The sequence below is a fragment of the Hylobates moloch genome, unplaced genomic scaffold (genome assembly GCF_009828535.3).
Source record: "Hylobates moloch isolate HMO894 unplaced genomic scaffold, HMol_V3 SCAFFOLD_16, whole genome shotgun sequence".
Taxonomy (NCBI): Eukaryota; Metazoa; Chordata; class Mammalia; order Primates; family Hylobatidae; genus Hylobates; species Hylobates moloch.
In genome coordinates, this window is record NW_026652291.1 from 40392633 (window position 1) to 40414669 (window position 22037).

The 22037-nt window shown below is 43.8% G+C and overlaps 2 protein-coding genes across 5 annotated transcripts in view; one reads left to right on the plus strand and one right to left on the minus strand.

The window, feature by feature from the left end:
• Positions 1-22037, plus strand: part of MAX (MYC associated factor X) — a 94514-nt gene that overhangs the window by 44009 nt on the left and 28468 nt on the right. The gene's annotated exons all lie outside the window — the stretch shown is intronic.
• The window catches only part of FNTB (farnesyltransferase, CAAX box, beta), a 73929-nt gene that overhangs the window by 4083 nt on the left and 47809 nt on the right, over positions 1-22037 (minus strand). For all 3 annotated transcript variants that reach the window (XM_032179996.2, XM_058429632.1, XM_058429633.1), the window contains 4 exons: positions 17308-17437; positions 14128-14260; positions 4952-5063; positions 3608-3722 (listed from right to left, as the gene is read on the minus strand). In XM_032179996.2, coding sequence (XP_032035887.1) covers positions 3608-3722; positions 4952-5063; positions 14128-14260; positions 17308-17437 — 490 coding nt within the window. The remainder of the gene's footprint in view (positions 1-3607; positions 3723-4951; positions 5064-14127; positions 14261-17307; positions 17438-22037) is intronic.

The following is a 22037-nucleotide window of genomic DNA, read 5'->3' on the forward strand; positions in this document are numbered from 1 at the left end:
ACCGAAAAAAAAAAAAATGCTAGTCCTTTATGGAAAAAATTATTAAAAAACCACTCAAAGACATTAAAGAAAAGAAAAATTATGTTCATAAATGTAAGCCTAAATATTGAAAAGAAGTCAGTTCTCTTTGTACTCCTGGGAAGACAGGAAGAAAAAAAAAACAAGTTGGTTCTCTCCTATTAATCTAAAATGTAGTGCAATTCCAATAAAAATCCCATTCGAACTTGACAGGCTGATCCTACAATTCACAGGAAAGAGCAAAAGGCAAAGAATAGCCAAGGCAATTTTGAAGAAAAACAACAAGGCAGACAGGACTTGCCTACCTGTTTTCAGACTTGCTTAAAAGAGTGCAGATAGGCAAACAGACCAAAGGAACAAAATAGAGAGTCCAGAAACAGGGCCCTTTCATGTATGGAAACTTGAGGGTGTGGTACACATGAGATACACATCAGCAGGAAAGGTTGTAGACTTCAGTAAATGGTGCTGGTCAACTGGTTATCCATATGGAAAAAAGATAACATTATATCCAAGCCTCACCATACACAGAAACCAAATCCAAGAGAATTAAAAATCTAGATGAAAAAATCAAGCTTTAGACTATTTAAAAGAAGTTACACTTAATGACTTGCTGCATTGCCTTGTTCATTCCCTTCATAGCACGCATCACAATTTGTAATGTATTTGTTTAATGTGTGCCTCCTTTTGTCTGCTTCCCTCAAAAAATGGTAGAGATTCCTTAAGTAAATCCTCACCTACCCTCCTCCAAAAACAAACCCCTGAACGACAGAAGACAAATAGATTTGACCACTTCAAAATTAAAATATTAAAATATTTTTGTGGGGAAGGGGTGCTGGGGACAGGGTCTCACTCCGTCTCCCAGACTGGAGCAAACAGAGCTCACTGCAGCCTTGACTACCTGGGCTCAAGCAATTCTCCCACCTCAGCCTCCCAAAGTGCTAGGTTTACAGGTGCGAACCACCATATCTGGCCTAAGATCTTCTATTTAACAAAAAAACACTAAAAACAAAATGCTATGGTTTGGATGTGGTTTATTTGTCCCCACAAAAATTAATGTTGAAATCTGATCCCCAAGGTGGCGATGTTGAAAGGTGGGGTCTATGGAATGTGTTTGGGTTTGAGGGGTGGATCCCTCAGGAGTGCCTTGGTGCTGTTCTTGCAGTAGTGAGTGAGCTCTCACTCTTGCTCTGGGGAGTCTGGATTAGTCCTTGAGGGAATGGATTAGCTCCTGCAGGGGTAGGCTGTTATAAAGCCAGGATGCCCTCAGGCTCTCCTCTCTTTGCATGGGTTGGCTTCCCCTTTGACTTCCACATGTTATAATGCAGCACAACCCTTGCCAGAAGCCAGAGCCATGCCCTTGAATTTCTCAGTCTATAGAACCATGAGCTAAATAAACCTCTTTTATTTAGACATTACCTAGTCTCAGGTATTCTCTTATAGCAACACAAATCAGAGTCACAAAATGAAAAGACAAGTCACAAGCTGGAAGATATTCACTACACACATGTAACTGACAAAAGATTAGTATCAAAAATATACAGAGAACTACAAATACTTAAGGGAAAACAACTGAAGTTACCCATCAGTAAGAAAATGAGCACAGAATATGAACTGGCAGACAATTTGCAGAAGACAACACAAATGGCCAACAAACACCTGAAAATATTCTCAACCTCACTAGTAATCAGGAAAACACAAAATCAAACAAATACTATTTCACACCCATCAAATTGGCAAAAAGGAAAAGGTCTGACTATGGATTGATTCATCTTACACAACCACGCTGGGGAGGAGTTAGAGAGCTATCTATCAAAGATGACAATACGTGTCCCTTTCAACCCAGCAGGTCCCCTCTTGGAGACATTCTAACATGTGAACCCAATGAGACAGATACCAGAACGTTCACTGCAACACTGTAATAGCAAAAAATTGATAACTAGCAGGAGAACAGAAAAATACACTGGGGTACATTTATACAAGGCAGTATCATGTAATAGTTAAAATGAATAAACTGGAGCAACACATGTGAACACAGATAAACCTCAAAAATACAATGGTAAGTGCAAAAAGCAATGTGGAATAACTAGTACAGTAGGTAACATACAAAAAGTTTGAAAACATGCAAACAACTGTTATATTGCTTATAAACGACTATATATTGCTTATAGATACGTATGTATGTAGCAATAGCACAAAAACATCCATAGGCATGATACATGTCAAACTTGGGAAAGGGTTACCTCTGGAGAAGGAGGGAGGAAAAAAAATTGGAAGAGGGCTACATAAGAGGCAAATAGGGGGAAATAATTAGGGCCTGGAAAAGCTGGGTGGTTGTTTTTCTGATTAAGAATGAGGTTGAGCATCTTTTCAACTATCTATTGGCCATTTGTGTTTCTTCCATTTGAAATGTTTCCCAATTTAAAAGAAACAAAGATGAGGCCAGGCGTGGTGGCTCACACATGTAATCCCAGCACTTTGGGAGGCCGAGGCAGGCAGATCACTTGAGGCCAGGAGTTTGAGACCAGCCTGGCCAACATGGTGAAACTCCATCTCTACTAAAAATACAAAAACTAGCTGGGTGTGGTGGCGCATGCCTGTAATCCCAGCTACTCAGGAGGCTGAGGCACGAGAATTGCTTGGACCTGGGAGGCGGAGGTTGCAGTGAGCCAAGATCATGCCACTGCACTCCAGCGTGGGTGACAGAGTGAGACTTTGTCTCACAAAAACAAATTAAAAATTAAAAAAAATTTTTAAACAAAAAAGGAAGGTTAAAACGACACAGTTGAGAAAATAAGGCAGTGACCTAGGTGGTAGCAGCAGGCCGTGTTTACACTGGTGGAAGTAGGGCTTAGTAAGAGTAGGGAACTGCACACACAAATTCATGACAGTCTGCATGGGCCCTGTGATTTGATCACTGGGGACAGTCTCCATTGGATTCATGTCCAGGCTCACGTCTAGGCTCAGAGCACCTCCAGGTTGTCCTCAGCTGGCTGCAGCGGTGAGCATCCTGCCCTCACAGGGCTATTGGTGAGCATCCTGCTCTCACCAGGCTATTGTTTTTTGAGGAAAGCAGACAAACACACATTAAACAACACACCACCAACTGAGTAAAGTACTACAAAGAATATGAACAAGGCGCTGAGGCAGAGAGTTCTGGGGATCTCGTTCTCTGAAGAGATGGCATCTAAGCTGAGCCTCTGGGGGAGATGCGGCAGGCTATACAGCCAGTGCCGCGCGGCTGCAGTGCTCTCATGAGCCTGCTGGGACTCACAGCCTCAGACTGACATGTAACTGTGGCCTCCTCGAGGGGAAGCTAATACCAGCAGTGGGCTAGGTCCTCAGCCCTGGGATAAAGGCACAACAGCTCTGTGACAGATCAGAGCGCCCATCTGGAACCCTGAGCTTGCCCAGAGGTGCGTCTCCTCTGCGGTCACATCCTCACTAATGGCTACACAGCTCCAAGGGCAGAGGGACCACAAGCTTCCGCCTGTCCACACAGGAAACGCAGAGCCAGTTCTGCTTGCTTGGAAAGCCTTCTGTCCGCGAGGTCCCTGTGGAGAAGGGGTGTGAGGCCCTGCACCCGCCTTACCAGAGCGTTTTCGGGCACACCCAGGACCACATCATGCAACATGGCTCCGCTGCCGAAGTGCTGGGCTATGGACAGGCCGCTCAGGCAGTAGCAGGTGTGGTAGAAATCACGCGACCTGTAAGGATAGGCAGCTCTGAGCAGGCGCTCCTCTGCTCCACACACATCTACGAATGCAGCCACACCAATTCAGAGACCACTGGTGCAATCACACATCCCCCACCATCCTCCATGTGGCTAGAGGAGGCATGGTTTTCCCAGTAGTGTTATTTAAAGCCCCACTGGCTGAGCACAGTGGCTCACACCCATAATCCCAGCATGTAGGAGGCTGAGGCAAGAGAACAGTTTGAGGCCAGGAGTTCAAAACCAACTTGGGCAACATAGGAGACCCGTCTCTACAAAAAATTAAAAATTAGCTAGGTGTGGTGGCCGATGCCTGTAATTCCAGTTACTTGGGAGGCTGAAGCAGGAGGATCACTCAGCCCAAGAGGTGAAGGCTGCAGTGAGCCATGATTGTGACACTGCACTCCAGCCTGGGTGACAGAGTGAGACCCTGTCTCAAAAAAGTAAGATACAATAAAATAAAAGCCCCATCCTCCAGCCCTGCCCAGCAGTGGGAACTGTATTTTTTCTTTTCTTTTCTTTCTTTTTTACCTTAAACTATTAAAGGAAACTGTAATTTTACAGTCAGTCTCTCCAGCTGTCTTCTGGAAAGGGCTCTCCAGGGGCAGTACTAGTGATAAATTGATACACTTCTCTAGAAAAATACCTAAATATCTAGAAATGGGCCACATTCTTCCTGATAAATTGCGGGACCAGGCCTTCCCTTGGACGCCAAGAGCAGCAGGATGTGTGCTGGGGTCGGGGGAGACAGAGGGTGGCTAACAAAGATTAGAGGACTTATTTTATTTCCCTTTTTCTTTTATAACACATAAGCCATCTCAGATTTGAGCTTAATCATTTAATCCACTCTATAATAGTTGTCATGATTACAGTCTCTGTTTACAACACTCAGGGGTTTTAAAATCCTGTATCCTATTAGATCAGTTTTCTGGTTTTGTCTTGTTTTTTAAAAAAAGAAGAGTTATCTACCCAGCAATCTGTTTCCCTGTCTGGGGGAGGGGGCTGCATGCAAGCTGGGGGACAAGACGGGCAGCTGGAGGTGCCAGGATCAATGGCCTCAAGGGGTGCTCCCAACTGGGTGCTTTTTCCCATACAACCTAGCACTATGCAGGTGCTAAAGTTGACACCTCTGCTCTTGAGGTCTGGCTCTGAGTAGGCCTGAGGTGCATGCCCCTCTGCTCTCTCCTCCCCTCTCCCTTCCCTCCCCACAGAGAACACACTCACTTGCCAGGTTTATCCAGAAGCCCCCCCGCAGGGCACTGGCAGCACATCAGGATGTACTCCTGCAGGGCCTGCTGATGGAACATCCAGTGGCTCATGCTAAGGGCAGGGTCACCTGTTGAAGGGCAAAGGGTCAGTAAGGGCCCGGCAGATCCAGCCAAGTATCAATGACCTAATTCTGCTTTCTCACCTGGGGGAATAGTCAAGGTTTCCCACTCCCCTTCCTCTTCCATTCTTGCTACAACTGCTATCTTCCCCATGTCCTACGCACGGCATGTCCCTTCTCCTGAACTTTGACATGTGTCAAAGAGCAGCAGTACAAAGTGGCACTTTCACTTTCTTGAAATGCACCCTGTTAACATGGATGGTGATCCTCAACCACATCTCTGGCAGGCAGTGAACCAGCCTAGCTGTTTAGCTTACCTTCCCAGACTGACCTCAGTAGCTGCTCCCAACTTGGTCCATAACTCTACCCTGGACTTCAAGAGACATTCCCTCTAGCATATCTCTATAACTTCTTAACCAGACTGATTAGCTCAGAGAATTCTTAATGGGTGATAAAGTCTGTTTCTTCTACTTTTCTAAGCCTAAATTTAATTGATCTCCAAAGGGAATTCTGTAACTTGTCTCTCAGCTCAAAGAATTTACCTAAGAAACATTACCAGTAACTGCCCTCCTGCATCATATGATACCCTAGCAAAAACTGGGTATTCTGGTAATACTACTAAGGTACTGACAAGCAACTGGACTTCTTCACTCTGAAGTTCAATCACTATGGTCAAAGAATTCTGTGGGCCACACAGTTATCAAACGGGAAGGAGGGACAAATCACGGACAGGTGTGCGGAAACATCTGCATAGAAATCGATTAAAAATACATATACATATAGGATGTACATTAAGTCCTTGGTCAGTTTTATACTTTGACACCTGGGCTAAAAGATGCCCGACAGTAAATCATTAAAAAAAAAAAAAGATGCCCAACAATTGGTAAATAGCACCTGAAAGCTAATTTTTCTTTCTTCCAATCTTTTTGGTTCTATGCATTTTTCTACCTAGTTATTTATAACTGTGTAGCTTATGTTTTTCACTTAGCACTATAGGCATAAACTTTTCTATTCTGCTACATAATCTGCATAGCCATCACTGTGAATAGCCATATAGTATTTCATTAAGTGGACATACAAGGTAACTGTATCATAAAAAGAACTGAGCTAAAAATCTTATATATATGTGAGTATATACATTTCTATGGTGGGCCGGGTGCAATGGCTCGCGCCTGTAATCCCAGCACTTTGGGAGGCCGAGGTGGGTTGATCACAAGGTCAGGAGATCAAGACCATCCTGGCTAACATGGTGAAACCCCGTCTCTACTAAAAATACAAAAAAATTAGCCAGGCGTGGTGGCGGGCGCCTGTAGTCCCAGCTACTCAGGAGGCTGAGGCAGGAGAATGGTGTGAACCCGGGAGGCCGAGTTTGCAGTGAGCCGAGATCGCGCCACTGCACTCCAGCCTGGGCGACAGAGCGAGACTCCGTCTCAACAACAACAACAACAAAAAAAATGTCTATGGTGAAAATTATAAAAGTTTATGGTATCAATAACCTTTCACATTTTGGAGAAAATAGCAAAAAAGAAAAAAAGGGGAAAAGATTCCTAAAAATAAAAATGAAAAGTTTATGATACAGTCTATAAAGAGATTGAAGCAAAATAGTAAACTGTTGAATATTTCCTTTTTATTTTTATTATTTTTTTTTTTTTTGAGATGGAGTCTCGCTCTGTTGCCCAGGCTGGAGGGCAGTGGCACAATCTCGGCTCACTGCAACCTCCGCCTCCCGGGTTCAAGCGATTCTCCTGCCTCAGCCTCCCGAGTAGCTGGGATTACAGGCATGCACCACCATGCCTGGCTAATTTTTGTATTTTTAGTAGAGACGTGGTTTCACTATCTTGGTCAGGCTGGTCTCAAATTGCTGACCTCAGGTGACCCACCCTCTTTTGGCCTCCCAAAGTGCTGGGATTACAGGCGTGAGCCACCACACCCAGCCTAAATTGTTGAATATTTCAAACAGACAATAATAATTTATTAAATTTCTTTAAAAAGAGACAGAGGAAAAGGGTTTCCAAGGTTGAGCACTAGGTGAGGGACAGTGGCCAGCTGACATTTAGAGGCCAGGGACAAAAGCTTCTCATCTTCAACCCTGAGTCGCACCCAGCCCTGAAACACCCATTAAGAGACACAGGAAACTGAGTCTGACCTAAGGAGAAGCATCCAGTCTGCCATCTCAGGCTGGCTGCAGGCCACATGCTTTGATACACTTGCACTGTTTTAATTCCCTTCCTTTCTTTTCCTCACCTGTAAGCACAGTGGGCTTTGTTGTAGAAGATACACACATACATGATGGGAGTTCACTCTATCTTCTTTTACTTATTTGCAAGGTTGTCTCCAGTTCCTTGCCATTATGAGGAATGCTGCACTAAATCTTTGTCAATATTATGTATGCTTAGGATTCTTTTCTTTTTTTTTTTTTTTTTTGAGACAGAGTCCTGCTCTGTCACCCAGGCTGGAGTGCAGTGGCGCGATCTCGGCTCACTGCAATCTCCGCCTCCCGGGTTCACGCCATTCTCCTGCCTCAGCCTCTCCGAGTAGCTGGGACTACAGGCGCCCGCCACCATGCCCGGCTAATTTTTTGTATTTTTAGTAGAGACGGGGTTTCACCGTGGTCTCGATCTCCTGACCTCGTGATCCGCCCGCCTCGGCCTCCCAAAGTGCTGGGATTACAAGCGTGAGCCACCGCGCCCGGCCATGGATTATTTTCTTCAAATAGACTGACCACAGTGGAATTATTCGGTTAAAGGGAATACACATTGTTAAGGCTTTTAATAGATACTGATAAATTGCTTTAAGAATTTATAGACTACTCTCAGCACAATCCCTGTGGAGTAGCCCTGCTCTGCAGGAGCTGTCAAAAATAAATATATAAATAAACTAAAAATAAAAACAAAGACTTTATACAGCTACCAGCAAAATTTAAAATTTTGCTATACCACCTCCAGCATTAGCACCTTTTTGTTGTTGTTGTTGAGATGCCATCTTGCTCTGTCGCCCAGGCTGGAGTGCAGTGGTGCGATCTCAGCTCACTGCAACCTCTGCCTCCCAGGTTCAAGTCATTCTCCTGTCTCAGCCTCCTGAGTACCTGAGATTACAGGTACAAGCTAACACGCCTGGCTAATTTTTGCATTTTTAGTAGAGATGGGGTTTCACCATGTTGGTCAAGCCGGTCTCAAACTCCTAAAGTGATCTGCCCAACTCGGCCTCCCAAAGTGCTAGGATTATAGGCGTGAGCCACCATGCCCGGCCAGCTTTAGTTACTTTTTAAAAGTTATCAGCAATTAAAATGGTAAAAAGAAATAGCACCTGATAGTTTATTTTGATTTGCATGCCTCTGATTACTAATTAGGGTGAAATTTTTCCCATAATTTGTGTTTAATATTTGCATTTCCTTATGATGATGTCTGTTTGGCCTGTATCTTCTGAGATCCAATAGCCAATTTTATTAATCTAGCTTTTTCTTATATTTGCCCCTTGTCTACATCATATGCTGCATCTATTTTCTCCTTTTTGCTCCTCTGTTTTGGTTATGTGAGTTTAAAACTTTTTTAAAATTAATTTTAAAATTTAATTAATGTAAAACATATATATGTTTTATACATAATATTGTAATCATAATATTGATTTTTCCTTTGCAATTTCCTTTTTAAGAAAATATTTAATGTGTATGGGGATTTTTGGGGGGAAGAGTGATGAAAATGTCCTAAAATTGTCATGATGGTTCGCAACTGAATAGGTAAGTTGTATGGTATGGGAATTGTATCTCAACAAAGCTATTATTTAAAAAAAGCATATTTATTAAACTTTAGGAAACTGCATTACACATCTGTACAAAATGTACACATATTTCATATCCTATAACAAATAAGAGACTATTATTATAAGGTAAATGATAACCTGTGGGTAAAATTAGAATCTGAAAAGAAAACGCTATGTTTATTATATAAAAAACTATAGACTGTTTCAGTGACTTCCTGTATTATTGAAGCTTAGAAGCTCAAAGTTCAAAAACTCTACAAGGAGCTTCCAGAAATCCTGAATTTGGACACCAGCACACATAATCACAACAAGATTAAAGCAGATATGATTATAGGGTGATAACTGCACACTGGAATCGGCCTTTTAAATCCTTTCTACCTCTTCCTGAAATTATAGGTCTCCATTCTAATCTCATTTTGCATTTCAAAGTTTCCTTTTATCTAAAAAAAATCAAAAGTCTTTCCACACCATAACTTGATAGGTGCAGCCATCTGTAGCTCAATTTCACAGGTAGGCAAGAAAATTCCAGAGTATGTCCCAAAGAACATACAAGAAACCAGTAACTACCAAGCCAAGTGGAAACTCACAGGCCTGCTGCTTTCTTATTGCTCCACAAAACAAAATGACTCACTGATTTAGTCAGCACTTGAGATTTCTTAAGCCTTTTTTTTTTTTGAGACCGAGTCCCGCCCTGTCACCCAGGCTGGAGTGCAATGGCGGGATCTCAGCTCACTGCAACCTCCACTTCCAGGGTCCAAGGGATTATTCTCCTGCCTCAGCCTCCTGAGTAGCTGGGATTACAGGCACATGCCACCACGCCTGGCTCATTTTTTGTATCTTTAGTAGAGATGGGGTTTCACCATGTTGGCCAGGCTGGTCTTGAACTCCTGACCTCATGATCCACCCGCCTCGGCCTCCCAAAATGCTGGGATTACAGGCTTTTTTGTTTTTTTTTTTTTGAGACAAAGTCTTGCTCTGTCGCCCAGGCTGGAGTTGCAGTGGCCCTCTCTGCCTGCAACCTCTGCCTCCCAGATTCAAGTGATCCTTCTACCTCAGCCTCCTGAGTAGCGAGGACTACAGGCACGTGCCACCATGTCTGGTTAACTGTTTTTAATTTTTTGTAGAGACAAGCTCTCACTATATTGCCCAGGCTGGACTTGAACTCCTGAGCTCAAGAGGTCCTCCTGCTTTGGCCTCCCAAAGTGCTGGGATTATAGTCATGAACCACCATGCCCAGCATTTTAGGCTATTAACAGTAATTCCTTCTTCTACTCAAATACTGTCATTTACACATAGAAGGTAGTCACTGGCATGGAGCCACTGATGGTCACTTGCTGGGTCAGGGCATGGCCTAGACCCACGTGCTGCACTATGTAGAGCATTCTTTTTGCTTTTTAGTTAGCAATATGATCAATGCCTTTTAAAAAATGTATTTGTACATTTACCAAAATAAAATTAGTAATGCACGTTTGTTTTTTTTTTTAAAGGGCACAGTATAATACAGAAGAATATAAAATCTAAAAAGTTGGCCAGGTATGGTGGCTCACGCCTATAATCTCAGCACTTTGTGTGGCCAAGGAAGGTGGATCACTTGAGGCCAGGAGTTTGAGACCAGCCAGGCCAACACAGTCATACCCTGTCTCTACTAAAAATAGAAAACATTGGCTGGGTGTGGTGGTGTACGCCTGTAATCCCAGCTACACAGGAGGCTGAGGCAGGAAAATCGATTGAACCAAGGAGGCAGAGGTTGCAGTGAGCCGAGATTGCACCACTGCACTCCAGCCTCAGCAACAGAGTGAGACTCTGTCTCAAAAAAAAAAAAAAAAAAAAAAACGCTGAAAAGTCTCCCTCCTTCTGTCTTCTGTCTGCTTCTCTTTTCCCAAAGGTGCCCACTGTTAAAGGGGTTTAGTGTAGGGTTCCAGGAAAAGCTGTGTACATCTCAGGCTGTGTGCCTAGGGAAAGATCCAGGCCCCGCCCCCTTACACTTCATGTTGTATCTTGGAGAGCTTTCTATATCAGCCCATGGTATACAGCTACTGTTTGGAGAGATTTTTATTATTTAACCCTTAACCTTTTGATAGGCACTTATGATGCTATTAAAACTCCACTTCAATATACATCCTTTGCTAATATCCCTGCAGGTAAATTCCTGACAGTGCACTTGCTGTGTTCAAAGGGTAAGTGCCCTTATAATTTAAATGGATGTCTCCAAACTGCCCTCCAAAAAATGACTTACCTATTTACATCCCCACTAACAGTATCAAATTACCTGTTTTCTCACACTCTCCCCAACATAGGGTATCAAGTTTTTTAATCTCTGCCAATCCAATAATAAAAACAAATAGTGCCACTCTTTTGTTTAACTACAAGTGAGCTAAACAATTTTTTGTTGGATTAATGGCCACCTACTGTGGGTATGAGCAGGGCAGGGTTCAGATGCCAGCTAGTCTGGATTCACACAACCACATACTAACCCTTGTGAGTGCCAGTCAGGTATTATAAAGCAGTCACTTAGCCTCACTGTACTTTGTTTCCTCATCTGTAAACAATGGTACCTATTTCATAGGGTTGTTTTGAGAATTAAATGAGAAAATAGATGTGAAATGCTCAGTACAGCCCCTGGCATACAGTGAGGGCTTGGGAAGACTCCGCTACCAGTAGTAGTGGCAGTTGTAGTAGAAAAAGTAAGCAGGACAGTTCTTTCTCTGGGACCTCTTTCTTCAGATCCTTTGGCTGTTTTTCAGTTGGGTTGTCCATCCATTTCTTACTGCTTTGTATGATTTTTTTTTTCAAATTAAAGAAATTAGCCATTCATCACTTGTTATAAATATTTGTCCCACCTTGCTGCTTGTTTTGTTTGTAGAATTTCCCTGTTTCTGTAAAATAACTTTTGTTGTCTTTTTTTATGCAAGAAATACCTATCAACTATAGAAGGATTAGAAAATACAAACAGGAAACAAACATCACCTGTAATTTCACATCCTAGATACTTTCTATGAATTTTTTGTAGTCAACCCTTCACTAAAAATGGGATTCCACACATATTGCTTTGATATGATCACAATATATTGTGACTATCTTTCTACACTGCATCCCCTTTTGACTCCCAAAGTCAGTATTTTGCCTTCCTTTCAACACACTTCCCTTCTTTACAGACTCTTGTCTGTTCCAAGTTCAAGAGATGCTCTGTGTCTGAGAAGACAACACAGGCAGGCCTTCTCCCAGCCCATGAAAAAAGCTGGAAGCACCAAGATTCATAGGCACCCTTTTCCACAGACAAAGCTTTGAATGCCACCAAGCCCTCTAGAACATGTGCTACACGAAACAATTAACCAGCAGCCCCCCTGGAAGACTTTGACAGGTGGTGCTCCTGTTATAGCTCATTCCACATTTCCCTGGGATTGCAGAATTACTGCGTCTTATCCATGCCAGGGACAGGTTTGTAAAAGACTGATGGTTTTACCAGGGGCGTGACCTCACCAGTTCCAAATAAAGAGATCACCATGACCCCAAGTTTTTTTCTATCTTAGAAATGTTGGGCCGGGCACAGTGGCTCACGCCTGTAATCCCAGCACTTTGGGAGGCCGAGGCGGGCAGATCACCTGAGGTTAGGAGTTCAAGACCAGCCTGACCAACATGGAGAAACCCTGTCTCTACTAAAAATACGAAATTAGCTGGGCGTGGTGGTGCATGCCTATAATCCAAGCTATTTGGGAGGCTGAGGCAGGAGAATCACTCGAACCCAGGGGGCAGAGGTTGCGGTGATCCATTGCACTCCAGCCTGGGCAACAAGAGTGAAACTCCATCTCAAAAAATAATAATAATAAAATAAAAAATATTGGACTTGGGGAATTCCTGACTTCCCTACTGGTGGTCAAGGCAGAGACTGTGCAGGCTCCAGAGTCAGTGCACTTGCTGACAGCGCACTCGCTGTGTTCAAAGCGGAAGTGCCTTATATGCCTTAATACTGACACCTAAAGTCCAGTGGGCCCAGGCCGGGAAAATGGGACAGAGGCTCTGCTTACTTTAATTCAGTGTCAGAAATGGTCACAACTCAACAACTCAAAGGAAATTAAGGAACTAAATAATGAGGCTCAGGGCCGGGCTCGGTGGCTCACGCCTGTAATCCCAGCACTTTGGGAGGCCGAAGTGGGCGGATCACCTGAGGTCAGGAGTTCAAGACCAGCCTGGCCAACATGGTGAAACCCTGTCTCTACTAAAAATACAAAAATTAGCCAGGTGTGGTGGCACGCACCTGTAGTCTCAGCTACTCAGGAGGCTGAGGCAGGAGAATTGCTTGAACTTGGGAGGTGGAGGTTGCAGTGAGCCGAGATGGTGCCACTGCACTCCAGCCTGAGAGACAGAGCAAGACTCCACCTCGGGGGCGGCAGGGAGGGGGGAAGATGGGGGGTGGGGGGCTCAGAAACAGGAGAAAAAATTATGGGGAGGGGAAGAAAAGAATCTGATCTTTTACATTTGAGCAGTTACATTATCCAACTAAGTCCGAAGAACAGCTTCTCTCTGGACCCAGGGATCTCATTCCAAAAACAGATCAGCAACCAGCAGGGCCCCATAACTTCCTCTCTCCCACAGGTCTACTCAGAGACACCTGCTCTCACATCAAGTACACCAGAAAGATGGTGCAGGAGTTAGCAGGCAGACTGAGGTTTCAAGAGATAAAGAGAGAATGTTCCCAGAGTTTTTGCTCGCTAACTACTTCGGTTTTGCATTCCCATTTGAGACCCCACAGAAATGAACTCCAGTGATGCAGGTGGAACAAACTCCCATTTAGGCTTGTTCAATGAATGTAAAATAAAACATTTCTAATGGTGACAACTCTGCAGCCAGTCAGACACGGCGAGTCTCTTCTCCATGGGTTCTGGTTCTCTACCCCTTTACACAGTTGCTTTTCCTGTTGCTGTTGCAACAGTGACTGTTGCAACACTGAGGGTTTTCAGCTCTGCCCTGCACCCAGAGGTGGTGACAATCACCACAGAGCCCAGCACAGGAGTGGGCTGCTCCTTCCAGATAACGCAGAAGCAGCACCCACTTCCTCCCCGCTCCCCATAGCAATTTCAAGGAAGCTCATTCTGTCGCAGCCAATTTGAAGAAGCAAAGAATGACACTAAACCAATGAAACTAAATCTTACTCTGCATACGCATGCCCCACAGCATGAGGTTCCACACTGGGCACTCAAAATCCAGGACAGACAGAGCTCATTTCAACCCCTCTAAAAAAGCATGCTGGGCTTCCAGACTTTGTGAGTAGTGGAGGGAAATCATCTAGCCCCAGCGAACAGCTCCCCAGGCTCACCTTGGGCGTGCAGTGCGCGGTGGAGCAGGGGCAGGAGCCCTGCCTGCCAGAAGGAATAGCAGCCATCCACCAGCTTGTTGCAGCGGCCCTGAAATCCTCCTTCAAATCGCATCTGCCGGCTTGTCACCCATTGCTGAGGAGACACAGATGGGAAAGGCAGTTGTAGGCTAAAAGAGACAAAATCTAGCCCGACAGGATCTCCGGGAGTCAATCTGTGGGATGGAGGGTTTCCCATCTCGTGGCTTCTCGGCACTCTAGTTTTGGTGCTCTGGTTTTCTTTCCTTCCCTCCCCACACTGCCACAGACACAGAGTGAAACCTTTAAGCCAATGCTGTGGAGGCATCCAGCACTGATCTCTGCTCAATGCCTAGCAAACAACTACCTTTTCCTGGGTTTCAAAGCCGTGCCAGTGCTGAGAGGATAAAGAGGCCAAACTGGTTTGTAAGGAGACCTTCAAAGTCTCTTAATAAACATGGCTTAAGTTGGAAATTGAAGGCAAGACTACCAGTAGCTCATTTCTCATTACTTCCCTGCTCTGGGGAGTTTATAAAAAGCAGATAAATGGAATTTGGTACTATATTTCATCAGATGATTTCAAACTGCTCCTGACTTTTACTTGGCACCTGGGGAAATTTACCCAAGGTCTCTTTAGCAAGTCACTAGCAGGCCTGAAAGCAGAAGCCATTCAATTACCAAATGACAACTCTGCCCAGTCTGTGGCTGATATAAGAAAATCTTTTACTTTGAAGCTATAAAATAGGTCTTGATGTCACTCAGTGGTCACACACGATACCACCATTCCTTGCTTATCTACAAGTTTTCTAAACACACACTACTACAAAGATCAAGATAGTCATGGGTTTGGTCCCTCGGAATGAGCAGAACCAACTGGCTGAGCAGATATGACATTTCCCTTTGCTTCCCTAGACCGCCTAGGCCATTCCAGCCATGGACTTACAGAGCTGCCTCACTCAACTGAAAGGGTACAGGGGAGGGTAGTTCCTGTTTCTAGAGTCTTACTAGGTAAAGGTCCTGAAAGGAGCCACTGGGACCCTTGATGGAAGTGGGGGCCAGCCCTCCCCTAAAAGCTGTTGTTTAGATTATATCCCTCTTCAAGGCAACACCTGCCCATACAGAGTCACAGTCACAAATTCTTAAAAGAGACAGAAAACACTGCACTGCAGGTTCAGGTACTAATATATCCTCGGTTGGTCTTAAATGAACCAGGGCTTCCAGCATGTAATGGAAGTGGGCTAAGCATTACTCAGGCAGAGAGAAAGCAGGCACTGCAGTGGGAGTGGGTTCCTCATTTCTACTGACCGCAGGGCTGAAGTGTTGTTAAGCAGGCTAATTTACTTTTTCCAGTGCCTAAGCCCATGGATTTGTTCTGTTTCCTTGGGCTATAGGAATTCATACTTCAGATATGGGTCCTACTTCTCCCAAAGCGAATGGAAGGGAGTAGTTTGGGTTAGAGCAGGGGTCCCTAACCCCCAGGCCACGCCAGGCTGCACAGCAGGACATGAGTAGTGGGTGAGCCAGTGAAGCTTAATCTGTATTTACAGCTGCTCCTCACTGCTCCCATTACTGCCTGAGCTCCATTTCCTGACAGATCAGCGGCAGCATTAGATTCTCATAGAAATGCAAACCCTACTGTGAACCATGTGTGCCAGGCTTCTAGGTTGCATGCTCTATATGAGAGTCTAATGCCTGATGATCTGTCACTGTCTCCCATCACCCCGAAATGGGACTGTCTAGTTGAAGGAAAACAAGCTCAGGGCTCCCACTGATTCTACATTATGGTGAGTTGTATAATTATTTCATTATATATTACAATGTAATAATATAAATAAAGTACACAATAAATGTAATGTACTTGAATCATCCTGAAACCATCACCCCCTGTCCCACCCCCAACCCCAGGTCCATGGAAAAATTATCTCCCACAAAACTGGTCCCTTGTGCCAAAAAGATTATTACTCTGGGTTACAGGGACGCTAACATTCATTAAGTACCTACTATGTGCCAGGCTGTTTATAAATGTTCTCTCCTTTAACCTTAAAAAAATAAGGATTGTTATCCCTACCTTATAAAAGAAAAAAATATCAGGCTAAAAGAGATTAGACAATTTGCCCAAGGACCCATGTCTCAAATGTAGTAGGGACAGGGTTCAAATCTAGAACACTGTCATTATAACTGAGGCACTCCCTAATCACATTCCTTATTTCTGCCTGGGAGATGGGACTTTTTTGTTTCATCCCTTATTGGTGTTCAGATTTTAAAACATCTGAGAAACTCTTAAGTTCAGCATACAAAGTTGGCTGTTTCAGCATGAGCCTTCAAGCCTTCACGAATCTTTAAAAAGACTATGCCGGGGGAGGCTTTCTGAAGGTGGAGGCAAGACACTGCTGGTTACATCTCTACAGGGTACAACAGAAACTCTCCAGGAAGCGAACGATGGGCCGCATAACGGGAGGCTGGCATCTGAACTCAGGGAGAGGAGGTGCATGTCAGTTGCAGCTGGTTTGCTTTGAGGTCATGGTCAGGGGGTACATGCTCCCCAAATGACATGACGGGGAATGCCTTCTCCTTGGTGGCCATGGAGGTGTGTGTGTTTGTGCACCCACTGTTATTTAACTACAATCTAGTGACTCCCTGAAGCTGACTGCTTTCTGACTTTCTTCTGAATACTGGCCAGGAGCTTGGGGTCCAGACATAAATGTTGGGCTGCCTTCTCAATGCAATTAGCCAACTCTGCCTAAACAACTCATTTAAATGTAGGTACTAACTGTTTACACAGTGCAGCAGGTAATAAAAGTTTGGTTTCAAAACGCTGCAAAGCTCTTCTTGTAACTTTTCCTCTTATGAGGTTCTTTCTATAACACACAATAACCTCTAATTCTATGAAACTGAAGTATAAGGAAGGTACTCTGCTCACACCAGATGTCTGCAGGACACAGTCTATGTAGTCTACACACTATGTAAAAAGCTCTAAGCAGGAAGACAGAAAGGCAGAAGGAGGAGCCAAGACAGAGCAGCTGCTCACTCCTTCCTCTGTGTTGGAACAGAGCTAACTCTGTTAGCCCTTCCCATAGCCAAACTCTCCCGAAGCCTGCGTGTCTGAGTACAACCATATCACCATGACCTGGGGCCTGAGAAGAGGATGGCTCAAAAGACACTTACTAATAAGCTCTTCAAGTTCAAGGAACGTTCCCTCTTGAGGATTACCAGCGCGGCCAGGCCACAGAAGGTATAGCCACCATGGGCTTCCATCCCTGGTACCCCGCCAATGCCACCTTCCCAGTTCTGACACCTAAGAAGAGATTGAGAAAAGCAGAATGAGTGGCCAGTGAGTGGACGTACACAAGACCAGGACCATCCTAGGTGGCAGAGAAAAAGTTCACTCAGATTAAGGTGTGAGCCATCACAACTATGAATGAAAAGATGCCAACTAATTAACTTTTGGAAATGTCTTTTCAAAAAAAAAAAAGCTGGGCCTGGTGGCGTCCATGTGTAATCCCAGCTGCTCAGGAGACTAAGGCAAGAAGATCACTTGAGGCCAGGAGTTCAAGGCTGCAGTGAGCTATGATCACACCATTGTGCTCCAGCCCGGGTGAAAGAGCAAGACTAGGTCTCCAAAAAAAATAAGTACAATAAAAACTGTAAAATGTTAAAAACCCAGACACTTAGAAACAGCCTACTTGTGTAAGAAACATAGTAATTCAAATTATTACTCTTTGGGAAAAAGTTATAAAATCATATATCTATACATATATGTACATATATACACACACATACATATATGTACATATACACATATATACATACATATATGTACATATACACATATATACATATATGCACATATACACATATACATATATGTACATATACACATATATACATATATGTACATATACACATATACATATATGTACATATACACATATATACATACACACATATATACATATATGTACACATACACACATATATACATATATGTACATATATACACACATATACATATATGTACATATACACACATATATACCTATATACATATATGTACATATACACACATATACCTATATACATATATGTACATATACACACATATACCTATATACATATATGTACATATACACACATATATACATATACGTACATATACACACATATATACATATATGTACATATACACACACATATATACATATATGTACATATACACACATATATACATATATGTACATATACACACATATATATACATATATACACACATATATATAGTGATAACCATCAAGTTAAAATAAAATTGAGAAGTGATTGTTGATTGTAGTGATCTTTTATTTTTGAAACAGGGTCTTAACTCTGTTACCTAGGTTGACTGCAGATCACGGCTCACTGCAGCCTCAACCTCCTGGACTCAGGCAATGCTCCCACCTCAGCCTCCTGAGTAGCTGGGACTATGGGCGTGCCCCACCATACCCGGACCATTTTTTGTATTTTTTGTAGAGATGGGGCTTTGCCATGTTACCTAGGCTGGTCTTAAATTTCTGGCCTCAAGGAATCCTCTCACCCCAGCATCGCAAAGTGCTGGGATGACAGGCATGGGCCACCGCACTTGGCCTCTGGTGATCTTTGAGTACAGGTCTACTGGTAATATTTTTCCTTTTCGTTTTTCTCTTTGTTCGAAAAGTTTTTATAATGAACCTTTATACTATTCAAAAATAAACATTATTTTTAAAAATTATAATTAGGCTAGGTGGCGATGGCTTCTTAAACAGCCTGCAGAACCATGAGCCAAATAAACCTCTTTTCTTTCTAAGTTACCAAGCCTCAGGTATTCCTTTATAGTGACACAAAATGGACTAACACAAGAAGGACAAGAAATAACTGACTTAGTCGAATAGAGAAATCTTCCCTACCCAAACGGAAAGGATGGGAGAGGGGCAACAAAAAGCAAGGTGATCTGCTCCAATAAAAGGCTCCAGGATTAGAGATACAGGGAACCTCCACGAAGTGGAATGCGTTTGAACCAAGTTTGTTGATTGCAAACTTATATAAGAATCAGACCTTTAAGTCCCCTACTCATATCCAGCAGAAGATGGGAAGTTTCAGAGGTTTAATCAGAAGGATCTGAGTTCCAGAATATCCAACACGCTAAGAGGAGGAGGGAGCACTGTACCAAATGGGATTACGTGAGAGTCAGCAATCTCAACACAATACCCCCAGCCTCATTCTTCCGTCTATTTCACACAAGGCTGCCAGTTTCATACCCCAAGCAGGAATTTAGAAGATTCCTCTCTGAAGGAACTGATAAGCCCAAAAGAAAAACCCTACAGATACTGCTTTGAGAATTCCCCAGTGAATGACTTGATCCTGCCCACCCTTGCAGAGCTCCCCAGCAGCTTTTCAGTGCTGGACCCTTACATATGAACAGACAGCTGTAGAGTACCAGACATTTGACCGTAGTCTCTACTATGAAAGAGAAGGAGACCAAAACAAACAAAAATAAATTGGAGGAAATAAGACAGGGAGCAAAAGAAAACTTTTTAAAGTTGTATCTTTAGATAAAATATTATATGAAGTAAGACTATTGAGAGGACAAAATATCCCCAGAAAAAAACAAGAGAGTATATAAAAAAGTAGTCAGGAAGTAAAAGTAGTCGGGGAGGAAAACTAAAAATAGGATTACAAAAATAAAAACAAGAGGATTAGAAGATAAATACTAAGCGAATCTCTCAAAGTATAAGAAGAAGGATTAAGAGATGGAAACGAACCATGCAACGAAATATTTTTATTTTTATTTATTTATTTTTGAGACAGAGTCTCGCTCGGTTGCCGAGGCTGGAGTGCAGTGGCACAATCTTGGCTCACTGCAACCTTTGCCTCCTGGGTTCAAGTGATTCTCCTGCCTCAGCCTCCTGAGTACCTGGGATTACAGGTGCATGCCACCACGCCCAGCTAATTTTTGTATTTTTAGTACAGACAGGGTTTAACCATGTTGGTCAGGCTGGTTTCGAACTCCTGACCTCGTGATCTGCCTGCCTTGGCCTCCCAAAGTGCTGGGATTACAGGTATGAGCCACTGTGCCTGGCAGTATTTTTATTTTTATTTATTTATTTATTTATTTATTTATTTATTTTGAGATGGAGTCTCACACTGTCACCTAGGCTGGAGTGCAATGGTGTGATCTTGGCTCACTGCAACCTCTGCCTCTTGGGTTCAAGCAATTCTCCTGCCTCAGCCTCCCGAGTAGCTGGGATTACAGGTACCCACCATCACACCCAGCTAATTTTTTGTATATTTTGTAGAGGATGGGTTTCACCATGTTGGCCATGGTGGTCTCGAACTCCTGACCTCGTGATCTGCCTGCCTTGGCCTCCCAAAGTGTTGGGATTACAGGCGTGAGCCACCACGCCCAGCCTCAAAGTATTTTTAAAAGTCAGACAATCAAATGTACTAATGGGATGTCATATTTTTAAAAGGCTGGCCAGGTTTGGTGGCTCATGTCTGTAATCCCAGCACTTTGGGAGACCAAGGCAGGAGGATCATTTGAGGTCAGGAGTTTGAGACTAACCTGATCAACATGTCGAAACCCCGTAAAAATTAGCTGGGTGTGGTGGCACACGCCTATAATCCCAGCTACTTGGGTGGCTGAGGCAGGAGAATCGCTTGAACCTGGGAGAAAGAGGTTGCAGTGAGCCAGACTGCACCACTGCACTCCAGCCTGGGCAACAGAGCAAGGCACCGTCTCAATCAATCAATCAATCAATAAAGAGGCTGGGCACGGTGGCTCACACCTGTAATCCCAGCACTTGGGGAAGCTGCGGCAGGAGGATTACTTCGGCCCAGGAGTTTGAGACCAACTTGGGCAACGTGGTGAGACTTTGTCTCTACAAAAATTTAAAAAATTAGCTGGTGGTGGATGCCTGTAGTCACAGCTACTCAGGAGGCTGAGGATGATCACTTGAGCCTGGAAAGTCGAGGCAGCAGTGAGCCATGATCATGTCACTGCACTCCAACCTGGGAGACACATAAGACCCCGTCTCAAAAAAAAAAAAAAAAAAAAAAAAAAAAAAAGGCCCGGCGTGGTGGCTCACTCCTGTAATCTCAGCACTTTGGGAGGCCGAGGCAGGCGGATCACTTGAGGTCAGGAGTTCAAGACCAGCCTGGCCAACATGGTAAAACCCCGTCTCTACTAAAAATACAAAAATCAGCTGGGCGTGGTGGTGGGCTTCTGTAATCCCAGCTACTCGGGAGGCTGAGGCAGGAGAATTGCTGGAACCTGAGAGGCAGAGGTTGCAGTGAGCCGAGATCACGCCATTGCACTCCAGCCCGGACGACAACAGCAAGACTCCGTCTCAAAGGAAAAAAAAAAAAGAGCAAACACAGAAAACACAAGTGAAGAAATTATCAAAGAAATACTGTAATAAAGATTCTTGGTACTAAAACATATGCACTTCCAAATCGAGTGCCCAGCACAATGAATAAAAAATAATCCACATCAAGATTCATCATCAAGTTTCCAAACAAGAATAAAGATTCCAGGCCAGGCGAGGTGGCTCATGTCTGTAACCCCAGTACTTTGGGAGGCTGAGGAGGGCAGATCACTTGAGGTCAGGAGTTTGAGACCAGCCTGGCCAATATGGTGAGACCCCACCTCTACTAAAAATACAAAAATTAGTTGGGCATGGTGGCAGGCACCTGAGGTTGCAGTGAGCTGAGATTACGCCACTGCACTCCAGCCTGGGTGACAGAGCAAGACTCCATCACACACAAAAAGAATAGATTCTAAGCCTCTAAAGAAGGACAAGATGGGGATAGAGAAAGAGAGACAGAAGAAAAAAACAGAGAATTAAGAATCACAATGGCACTGCCAGGTAGTACAGCACAGTGGAATC